Source organism: Loxodonta africana, chromosome 2 (genome assembly GCF_030014295.1).
Source record: "Loxodonta africana isolate mLoxAfr1 chromosome 2, mLoxAfr1.hap2, whole genome shotgun sequence".
Lineage (NCBI taxonomy): Eukaryota > Metazoa > Chordata > Mammalia > Proboscidea > Elephantidae > Loxodonta > Loxodonta africana.
In genome coordinates this window covers 83,565,828-83,578,298 of record NC_087343.1, presented here as the reverse complement: position 1 = coordinate 83,578,298, position 12,471 = coordinate 83,565,828, and the positions used below count along the sequence as shown (strand labels likewise).

The 12,471-nt window shown below is 39.3% G+C and overlaps 1 protein-coding gene across 4 annotated transcripts in view; it reads left to right on the top strand.

Annotated features, from left to right (window-relative positions):
• The window catches only part of ARSB (arylsulfatase B), a 328,139-nt gene that overhangs the window by 100,052 nt on the left and 215,616 nt on the right, over positions 1-12,471 (top strand). For all 4 annotated transcript variants that reach the window (XM_064273497.1, XM_003408112.4, XM_064273491.1 and 1 more), the window contains exon 5: positions 8,335-8,578. In XM_064273497.1, coding sequence (XP_064129567.1) covers positions 8,335-8,578 — 244 coding nt within the window. The remainder of the gene's footprint in view (positions 1-8,334; positions 8,579-12,471) is intronic.

The following is a 12,471-nucleotide window of genomic DNA, read 5'->3' as shown; positions in this document are numbered from 1 at the left end:
CACAGATTTAGAGACGGAGAACGAACTAATACGGGGAAGCAGCGATTGTTTCCAGAGCCTGGAGCCAGCGTACCAGTCAGGTACGGCACAAGCACAGAGACCTGCTCCACCCCCCTGAACTAACCCCGGGAGGGGGACTAGCCGGTTCCACGGGCGGCGTGGGACGCAGCCGTTAGGAGAAGTCCCCGGGAGGCAGTGACTGATCTTGGAGCAGAAAGAGCAGCATCCGAGCCGGGGAACCGTCTCGCAGGGATTTGGACTGCACGCAGGTACGCCATAAACACGGAGAGTTGCTCCACCCCCTGAACTAACCCCGGGAAGGTGACCAGCCGGGTCGCGCGGGCGGCGTGGGACGCAGCCGGTAGGAGAAGTCCCCGGGAGGCAGCGACTGGTATTGGAGCGGGGAGAACAGCGTTCCAGCCGGGACACTTGGTCGCGGCACAAGCAGGGGGAGCTACTCCACCCATCTGAACTAACCCCGGGAGGGGGCCCACCTGGTTCACGGGGGCGGCACGGCCACGCGGCTGGAGGAACGAGAAGTCCCCGGGAGGCAGCGACTGATTTTGGAGTCGAGAGTGCACCGTCCCAGTAGGGGAGCCTTGACGCTGGGCGTGGGGCTGGAAGCGGAGGATCTGACCGTGACTCCAGCGGGCCAGACCCCCTGGGGGCAATCTCCACACAGCCAGCACACATAGGCGACGCGCCCGCGGGAATCTCAGATATAATAGTCATTCCAAGCAAGACAAGCAACTCTGGCTATATTCTGAGGTGCTACTCTCCTATCTCTCTGTTCCCTCCCCCACCCTCCCCAGGCGGCTTCATTAACATCTGAATAGCCTGAGCCAGAGGGAGAACTCTGATAGGGATCTGACTGCTGTTTTTTTTTAGCGGATTTTCTGGAAAAACTTGTTTCCCAGTGATGGCTCGGAGACAACAATCCATATCAAACCACTTAAAGAAGCAGACCGTGACAGCTTCTCCAACCCCCCAAACAAAAGAATCAAAATCTTTCCCAAATGAAGATACAATTTTGGAATTATCAGATACAGAATATAAAAAACTAATTTACAGAATGCTTAATGATATCACAAATGAAATTAGGATAACTGCAGAAAAAGCCAAGGAACACACTGATAAAACTGTTGAAGAACTCAAAAAGATTATTCAAGAACATACTGGAAAAATTAATAAGTTGCAAGAATCCATAGAGAGACAACATGTAGAAATCCAAAAGATTAACAATAAAATAACAGAATTAGACAACACACTAGGAAGTCAGAGGAGCAGACTCGAGCAATTAGAATGCAGACTGGGACATCTGGAGGACCAGGGAATCAACACCAACATAGCTGAAAAAAAATCAGATAAAAGAATTAAAAAAAATGAAGAAACCCTAAGAATTATGTGGGACTCTATCAAGAAGGATAACCTGCGGGTGATTGGAGTCCCAGAACAGGGAGGGGGGACAGAAAACACAGAGAAAATAGTTGAAGAACTTCTGACAGAAAACTTCCCTGACATCATGAAAGACGAAAGGATATCTATCCAAGATGCTCATCGAACCCCATTTAAGAATGATCCAAAAAGAAAAACACCAAGACATATTATCATCAAACTCACCAAAACCAAAGATAAACAGAAAATTTTAAAAGCAGCCAGGGAGAAAAGAAAGGTTTCCTTCAAGGGAGAATCAGTAAGAGTATGTTCTGACTACTCAGCAGAAACCATGCAGGCAAGAAGGGAATGGGACGACATATACAGAACACTGAAGGAGAAAAACTGCCAACCAAGGATCATATATCCAGCAAAACTCTCTCTGAAATATGAAGGCGAAATTAAGATATTTACAGACAAACACAAGTTTAGAGAATTTGCAAAAACCAAACCAAAGCTACAAGAAATACTAAAGGATATTGTTTGGTCAGAGAACCAATAATATCAGATATCAGCACAACACAAGGTCACAAAACAGAACGTCCTGATATCAACTCAAATAGGGAAATCACAAAAACAAACAAATTAAGATTAATTAAAAAAAAAAATACACATAACAGGGAATCATGGAAGTCAATAGGTAAAAGATCACAATAATCAAAAAGAGGGACTAAATACAGGAGGCATTGAACTGCCATATGGAGAGTGATACAAGGCGATATAGAACAATACAAGTTAGGTTTTTACTTAGAAAAATAGGGGTATATAATGAGGTAACCACAAAAAGGTATAACAACTCTATAACTCAAGACAAAAACCAAGAAAAACGTAACGACTCAGCTAACATAAAGTCAAACACTATGAAAGTGAGGATCTCACAATTTACTAAGAAAAACGCCTCAGCACAAAAAAGTATGTGGAAAAATGAAATTGTCAACAACACACATAAAAAGGCATCAAAATGACAGCACTAAAAACTTATTTATCTATAATTACCCTGAATGTAAATGGACTAAATGCACCAATAAAGAGACAGAGAGTCACAGACTGGATAAAGAAACACGATCCATCTATATGCTGCCTACAAGAGACACACCTTAGACTTAGAGACAAAAAGAAACTAAAACTCAAAGGATGGAAAAAAGTATATCAAGCAAACAATAAGCAAAAAAGAAGAGGAGTAGCAATATTAATTTCTGACAAAATAGACTTTAGACTTAAATCCACCACAAAGGATAAAGAAGGACACTATATAATGATAAAAGGGACAATTGATCAGGAAGACATAACCATATTAAATATTTATGCACCCAATGACAGGGCTGCAAGATATATAAATCAAATTTTAACAGAACTGAAAAGCGAGATAGATACCTCCACAATTATAGTAGGAGACTTCAACACACCACTTTCGGAGAAGGACAGGACATCCAGTAAGAAGCTCAACAGAGACACGGAAGATCTAATTACAACAATCAACCAACTTGACCTCATTGACTTATACAGAACTCTCCACCCAACTGCTGCAAAGTATACTTTTTTTTCTAGCGCACATGGAACATTCTCTAGAATAGACCACATATTAGGTCATAAAACAAACCTTTGCAGAGTCCAAAACATCGAAATATTACAAAGCATCTTCTCAGACCACAAGGCAATAAAACTAGAGATCAATAACAGAAAAACGAGGGAAAAGAAATCAAATACTTGGAAAATGAACAACACCCTCTTGAAAAAAGACTGGGTTATAGAAGACATCAAGGAGGGAATAAGGAAATTCATAGAAAGCAACGAGAATGAAAATACTTCCTATCAAAACCTCTGGGACACAGCAAAAGCAGTGCTCAGAGGTCAATTTATATTGATAAATGCACACATACAAAAAGAAGAAAGAGCCAAAATCAGAGAACTGTCCCTACAACTTGAACAAATAGAAAGTGAGCAACAAAAGAATCCATCAGGCACCAGAAGAAAACAAATAATAAAAATTAGAGCTGAACTAAATGAATTAGAGAACAGAAAAACAATCGAAAGAATTAACAAAGCCAAAAGCTGGTTCTTTGAAAAAATTAACAAAATTGATAAACCATTGGCTAGACTGACTAAAGAAATACAGGAAAGAAAACAAATAACCCGAATAAGAAATGAGAAGGACCACATCACAACAGAACTAAATGAAATTAAAAGAATCATTTCAGATTATTATGAAAAATTGTACTCTAACAAATTTGAAAACCTAGAAGAAATGGATGAATTCCTGGAAAAACACTACCTACCTAAACTAACACATTCAGAAGTAGAACAACTAAATAGACCCATAACAAAAAAAGAGATTGAAACGGTAATCAAAAAACTCCCAACAAAAAAAAGCCCTGGCCCGGACGGCTTCACTGCAGAGTTCTACCAAATTTTCAGAGAAGAGTTAACACCACTACTACTAAAGGTATTCCAAAGCATAGAAAATGACGGAATACTACCCAACTCATTCTATGAAGCCACCATCTCCCTGATACCAAAACCAGGTAAAGACATTACAAAAAAAGAAAATTATAGACCTATATCCCTCATGAACATTGATGCAAAAATCCTCAACAAAATTCTAGCCAATAGAATCCAACGACACATCAAAAAAATAATTCACCCTGATCAAGTGGGATTTATACCAGGTATGCAAGGCTGGTTTAATATCAGAAAAACCATTAATGTAATCCATCACATAAATAAAACAAAAGACAAAAACCACATGATCTTATCAATTGATGCAGAAAAGGCATTTGACAAAGTCCAACACCCATTCATGATAAAAACTCTTACCAAAATAGGAATTGAAGGAAAATTCCTCAACATAATAAAGGGCATCTATGCAAAGCCAACAGCCAATATCACTCTAAATGGAGAGAACCTGAAAGCATTTCCCTTGAGAACGGGAACCAGACAAGGATGCCCTTTATCACCGCTCTTATTCAACATCGTGTTGGAAGTCTTAGCCAGGGCAATCAGGCTAGACAAAGAAATAAAAGGTATCCGGATTGGCAAGGAAGAAGTAAAGTTATCACTATTTGCAGATGACATGATTATATACACAGAAAACCCTAAGGAATCCTCCAGAAAACTACTGAAACTAATAGAAGAGTTTGGCAGAGTCTCAGGTTATAAAATAAACATGCAAAAATCACTTGGATTCCTCTACATCAACAAAAAGAACACCGAAGAGGAAATAACCAAATCAATACCATTCACAGTAGCCCCCAAGAAGATAAGATACTTAGGAATAAATCTTACCAAGGATGTAAAAGACCTATACAAAGAAAACTACAAAGCTCTACTACAAGAAATTCAAAAGGACATACTTAAGTGGAAAAACATACCTTGCTCATGGATAGGAAGACTTAACATAGTAAAAATGTCTATTCTACCAAAAGCCATCTATACATTTAACGCACTTCCGATCCAAATTCCAATGTCATATTTTAAGGGGATAGAGAAACAAATCACCAATTTCATATGGAAGGGAAAGAAGCCTCGGATAAGCAAAGCACTACTGAAAAAGAAGAAGAAAGTGGGAGGCCTCACCTTACCTGACTTCAGAACCTATTATACAGCCACAGTAGTCAAAACAGCCTGGTATTGGTACAACAACAGACACATAGACCAATGGAACAGAATTGAGAACCCAGACATAGATCCATCCACGTATGAGCAGCTGATATTTGACAAAGGACCAGTGTCAATTAACTGGGGAAAAGACAGCCTTTTTAACAAATGGTGCTGGCATAACTGGATATCCATTTGCAAAAAAATGAAACAGGACCCATACCTCACACCATGCACAAAAACTAACTCCAAGTGGATCAAAGACCTAAACATAAAGACTAAAACGATAAAGATCATGGAAGAAAAAATTGGGACAACCCTAGGAGCCCTAATACAAGGTATAAACAGAATACAAAACATTACCAAAAATGATGAAGAGAAACCCGATAACTGGGAGCTCCTAAAAATCAAACACCTACGCTCATCTAAAGACTTCTCCAAAAGAGTAAAAAGACCACCTACAGATTGGGAAAGAATTTTCAGCTATGACATCTCCGACCAGCGCCTGATCTCTAAAATCAACATGATTCTGTCAAAACTCAACCACAAAAAGACAAACAACCCAATCAAGAAGTGGGCAAAGGATATGAACACACATTTCTCTAAAGAAGATATTCAGGCAGCCAACAGATACATGAGAAAATGCTCTCGATCATTAGCCATTAGAGAAATGCAAATTAAAACTACGATGAGATTCCATCTCACACCAGCAAGGCTGGCATGAATCCAAAAAACACAAAATAATAAATGTTGGAGAGGCTGCGGAGAGATTGGAACTCTCATACACTGCTGGTGGGAATGTCAAATGGTACAACCACTTTGGAAATCTATCTGGCGTTATCTTAAACAGTTAGAAATAGAACTACCATACAACCCAGAAATCCCACTCCTCGGAATATACCCTAGAGATACAAGAGCCTTCATACAAACAGATATATGCACACCCATGTTTATTGCAGCTCTGTTTACAATAGCAAAAAGTTGGAAGCAACCAAGGTGTCCATCAACGGATGAATGGGTAAATAAATTGTGGTATATTCACACAATGGAGTACTACTCATCGATAAAGAACAGTGACGAATCTCTGAAACATTTCATAACATGGAGGAACCTGGAAGGCATTATGCTGAGCGAAATGAGTCAGAGGCAAAAGGACAAATATTGTATAAGACCACTATTATAAGATCTTGAGAAATAGTAAACCTGAGAAGAACACATACTTTTGTGGTTACGGGGGGGGGGAGGGAGGGAGGGAGGGAGAGGGTTTTTTATTGATTAATCAGTAGATAAGAACTGCTTTAGGTGAAGGGAAAGACAACACTCAATACATGGAAGGTCAGCTCAATTGGACTGGACCAAAAGCAAAGAAGTTTCCGGGATAAAATGAATGCTTCAAAGCTCAGCGGAGCAAGCGCGGGGGTCTGGGGAACATGGTTTGCGGGGACTTCTAAGTCAATTGGCAAAATAATTCTACTATGAAATCATTCTGCATCCCACTTTGAAATGTGGCGTCTGGGATCTTAAATGCTAACAAGCAGCCATCTAAGATGCAGCAATTGGTCTCAACCCACCTGGAGCAAAGGAAAATGAAGAACACCAAGCCCACATGACAACTAAGAGCCCAAGAGACAGAAAGGGCCACATGAACCAGAGACCTACATCATCCTGAGACCAGAAGAACTAGTTGGTGCCCGGCCACAATCGATGACTGCCCTGACAGGGAGCTCAGCAGAGGACCCCTGAGGGAGCAGGAGAGCAGTGGGATGCAGACCCCAAATTCTCATAAGAAGACCAAACTTAATGGTCTGACTGAGACTGGAGGAATCCCGGCGGTCATGCTCTCCAGACCTTCTGTTGACACAGGACAGGAACCATCCCTGAAGACAACTCATCAGACATGAAAGGGACTGGTCAGCGGGTGGGAGAGAGACGCTGATGAAGAGTGAGCTAATTATATCAGGTGTACACTTGAGATTGTGTTGGCAACTCTTGTCTGGAGGGGGGGATGGGAGGATAGAGAGAGAGGGAAGCCGGCAAAATTGTCAAGAAAGGAGAGACTGAAAGGCCTACTCAAGAGGGGGAGAGTAAGTGGGAGTAGGGAGTGAGATGTATGTAAACTTATATGTGACAGACTGATTGGATTTGTAAACGTTCACTTGAAGCTTAATAAAAGTTATTATAAAAAAAAAAAAAAATGTGTCTCTAAAGTCACCTAAATGTATGGATGCTTTTTGAGCTAGTATGATGCTACAACCTTTTTTTTTTTTTTTTTTTTTTATGATGCTACAACCTTAGTATAAAAACAACCACTTCCTATTCTACAGGCTAACTCTGAGCCCTCTCCTGGCTGGTGAGATACGTAATTGCAGTCACTCTTTGAACTTCTGCTTTGTCTTCACCAAGGTCCCCATTCCCTCTGTTGTCTTGGAGGAGAAACCTTCTCTTTCCTGGCATTGCACACGATGCAGCTTTATTTTGCCATGCTATTAAAAGGGAATAATTTTTCTTGCAATTATTTTTCCAGCTGACTGCTCCGTTCATAAGAGACATTTAACCCACTAGAGAAATCAACTTTCACAATTAAGAAAGAGGCTAGATCACCAGGGAGTAGAATGCTAATTCAGTTACCAAAAAAAAGATCCACTGTCTCCACTTCTCAGGAGCTTTAAGTCACTAAAAGAAATGAATTCAAAGGTATCTTTTCATGTACCAGGGGGCCTCAACTTACATGGACTCATCCTCCTAGGCTATACAAAGACATACACACATGCATTTGAAACTTAGTTGATTTCTTGGCAAGGGACCTATCCCAAGCAATTACAATCAAGGAACCTTCTTATTTTTCAGTGGCCTTATCCATGGAGGAGAGTCCCTGGGTGGCACAAACAGTTAATGCACTTGGCTGCTAACCAAAACGTTGGAGGTTTGAGTCTACCCAGAGATACCTTGGGAGAAAGACTTGGCAATCTTCTTCCAAAAAATGAGCCATTGAAAACCCAGTGGAGTACAGTTCTACTCTGATACATATGGAGCTTCCGTGAGTTAGCGTAGACTTGATAACAACTGGTTTTTATCCATGGAGGAGGCAGGATATGTACCACTCTGGATTCAGGTTTTCCTGTGTTTAATGGTAGGAGGGTAGTGTGGAGTGGAAGAAGGGTATTTGGTATGGGAGAGGGTAAGGAAGAGTTTTTCATTTTTACTTTTTTAGATACTGTTTGATAACAAAGTACATAGAAGTCTCCTGTTCCTAAATGTATTTAATGGTTGACATTGTCTTCATGCCAAGAACTAATTGTGTTTCAGATAATGGAGGACAGACATTGGCTGGGGGCAATAACTGGCCCCTCCGAGGAAGAAAATGGACCCTGTGGGAAGGTGGCGTTCGAGGGGTGGGCTTTGTGGCAAGCCCCTTGCTGAAACAGAAGGGTGTGAAGAACCGGGAGCTGATCCACATTTCTGATTGGCTGCCGACTCTGGTGAAGCTGGCTGGGGGACACACAAATGGCACCAAGCCCCTGGATGGCTTCGACGTTTGGAAAACTGTCAGGTACCTGAACCTTCCTGTCTTTCCTCCTAGGACTGAAACCCCAAGAACAGGTTGACTTAATTGAGTCAGGATGATAGCTTTTGTGTTGAAATGATAGTCCTGCTCTCAAATAAATGTGATTTTTTTTTTTAATAAAAGGAAATGCTTTTAGAAATATTGCAATATATATTTTTAAACTCTAAATTTGAGATGTGGGCCCATATTTTACATGAAGAACAAGATTTTCCTCAGCCTTTCATCCTCTGTGGAAGGTCTGTTAAAGTGTGAGTGCCCTTTAAAGAGGAGACACTGTCCTGAGAAGTAGGATGTGGTACTGAAAGCTTCCTGCAGTGGGTTAGGGGCCCCGCCTTAGAAGAATGAAGACCAGGCAGGGGGGAAAGAGCTGGTCCCTGTGGACTTTTAAGTTTATAATCTGTGATCCACCTAATCACAGTATTCAACAGCCTGGATATACTACAATTTAATCATCTCCAATTGCTGGATATATAGGTTATTGCTAATATTTTTATATGTAAATTCTTCTGTGATCAATAATCTTCAACATTAAAAAATAATAGGGTTTGGCAGAAGATTATTTTACAAAGCAAGTTTTACAGCTATTATAGTTTAAAGCTTCCTGTTAGTTTAGGAGTGGATGGAAGAAGCATTCATCTGGGCTTCTTGGCCTCTCAGCAACCACCCAGTCTATTGGTTCCACTCAGGTGAGTTTCACCCAGAGGAGGTGAGAAGAGGGAAAATACTCATTGCCTGCAAACCAAAGGGAACATCTGATTCAATTAGCTTTATAACCCATCTTCTTTAAATTATTTTGTAATTCAAAGTTCCAGGTTCTCCTTGGAGAATTTATCAAATTTAAAAGATCAGTTTTTCAAGCAGCAAAATTTAAACCACTTGGATAGCTCTTCACCTTTTTCGACTTATTTCAATCCTTCTTGTAAATTATATTATTTGGAACAGAAAAATTCTTACTAGCCCCAAATTGTTTGTTTTTACTTTTGCCTGATAAGTTGATTTGTCATTTTGGAGACAATGATCAATTTATAAATGATCATTTATTATTTGCCATTTAAAGAACACTCAATAGCATCCAAGTCACAGGAAAATTAGCACTACCGGACAGCTAAGCCCAAAAACAAACAACAGAGCATTTTATCCCATCAGTTATTTTGAAAGTTGGTACCCATTATTTGTATATTCATATGAGATCACCCTTTGTTTCTTTCAAATATTTCTGCTATCCATGATCTAAACTTTGTATATCCGTATGTGTTCAGCAATTGCTCTATTTTTACTTTATTTTGTTTTCCTGAATATTAGTGACATATGCTCATTATTGGAAACCTTGGTGGTGTAGTGGTTAAGTGCTACAGCTGCTAACCAAAAGGTTGTCAGTCAAATCCACCAGGTGCTCCTTGGAAACTCTGTAGGGCAGTTCTACTTTGTCACACAGGGTTGCTATGAGTCAGAATCAACTCTGGCAACGAGTTTGTGGTCATTATTGGAGCACTGGTGGTGTCGTGGATAAGAGCGCAGCTGCTAATCAAAAGGTTGGCGGTTTAAATCCACCAGCTGCTCCTTGGAGACCCCGTGGGGCAGTTCTACTCTGTCCTATGGGGTCTCTATGAGCCTGAATCGACTTGACGGCAATGGGTTTGGTTTTTTTGGTTGTGCTCATTATAGTTTCAATTAGCAATTTGCAGATTACAAAAATAATCACCCAAACCCCATGTACTGTAATCATTTTGCCATATTTCCTTATAATTTTTCTTTTCAGCATTTTTTACTACTTCTTTTTCCTTCATTTAACATTATATCATTAGTTTTTGATCATGTTACGCAAAAAACTCACTGCAAAGGCCATTATAAAGGCTGCATATTCTGTTGTATGTAAGTGCCTTGATACATTTAATCATTGCCTTAACTTATTTTTTATTTTCTTAAAATCAGTAACACTGTAAATAAACATTTCGTATATAACATCTCTATATTTTGGATTTTTCCCTTAGATGTACATGATTTGAAATTATTGATCTAAAAGGGAATGACTATTTTAAAAGCATTTGGTACAAATTATATGATTTCATTCCAGAAAGACCATGCCAATGTATGCTAGTCCATTGGTGTAGGACAATTCTCATCTCTTTCACAGCTTTGAATGGGTATAGTTTTTAAAAATCTTTGCAAATAAAACCAAACCCATTGCCGTTAAGTTGATTCAGACTCATAGAGACCCTACAGGACAGAGTAGAACTGCCCCATAGGGTTTCCAAGGAGTGGCTGGTGGAGTCAAACTGGCAGCGTTAGCAAACTGCCAAAGGTTAGCAGCTGAGCTCTTAACCACTACACCGACAGGGATCCAAATACTATAGGCAAAACAATCTCATTTTAACTTGAATATTTTTGATTATTGAAGAGACTAACCTTGTAAATGTTTATATTCCATTCGTATTTTCTCCTTTGAGAGTACTCACTTCATGCCTTTTTACATTCATTTACTGAAGAATATGTGTTTTTCTTACAGGTTTGTTTGTTCTATGTTAAGTCTTTTGATTACTTTATTTCTTACAAATATTTTTCCTATCTAATTTGTCTTTTAATTTTGTTGATAATGTTTTTTGACATAGATGTCTTTCACATTTTGTTAAGCCAATTTTCTCTTGCTTTTTTTGTTCAGAAAACCCTTTCTCAGCCTAAAATATGCTAAATATTTGTCGATATTTTATTCTAAATGTTGTGGTTTGATTTTCTTCCATATAATTCTTGAATTGTTTTTGAGATGTTGTATATGTTATATGACGTGAGTATCTAAATAAGGGTTTTTCCCCTGAGAGTTTTTGATCTAGACCTTTTTGAGACTCTGCTGAAAGCTGTGCACTTGCAGAAAATAGAAGTACCTAAACATATGCACACAAATTTTGATAGTTTTTTTCATGGTATTAGAAAATTATTTTCTTTACACATAGAAAAATATGAGAAACATTCTTTACAAACCTAGCCCTCTTTTGCTAAGTTATAATGCAAAAGTTAATACCAACTTCGTGAAAAAAAGGAAATAAAATTTTCCAAGCAGAGCAAAACATGAACTTCAGTTTAGCTTATCACCAACTTTCAATGTCAAGGCTACTGAGGTTTGCCTTAAAGAACTAGGAGAAAATTTTGAGTGCTTTTGACATAGCAACATTTGTGCCGTGTTTGAATCCCATCAGTTTTTATTTCTGCTTTGTTTCGTTTTGGTGACAAAACCCTGACTTGTAAAAGCACTCAGTGGCAAATGGAATCAAAGCTCCCCAGCACGTTATGCCAGATTAGAGTAGGCTTGAGTTGAGAAAGAGTTGAATTCATTTTGAATACTTTTCTTTGTCCCCATTCGATCTTTGGCAAAATTCATGTCATTGATGTTTCATAAATCCTTGTTTCAATCTTAAAATTATCTTGATCAGAAGTAACCTTTAAGAGTTCAGCCCATGCTTGCTTCTGCCTGCAGAAAAACTGGAGAAAATGTGGTCGCCTTTAACTCTAAATCACAGGAGGTTTTTCTTCAGTGTTAGAACATTCTCGTATGACCAATCTCCTCTTATAATACAGGAGCTCTGCGTTCTTCAGCTGTGTACATGATACTGTCTGCAGAGCTTTAACCAAAATATATGGCCAAAAATATTGTCCAAGTATGCTAAGCCATGAGAAAGTGGGCTTTCCTTTTCATTGATTTTTTTTAAGTGAAATTTCTGCCCAAAGTTTGACCAAGCATTTCAAGACTTGTCTTCTGAAAATCCAGCAAATTTCTGTTTAGTAAGTGAAGAACTGCTCTCATTCTGCTCCCATTTCTTGATAAAAGTTTCTGAGAAAATGACTCAGTCCCTGGCCCTGATGAAGCTGATGACTCTCACAGCACT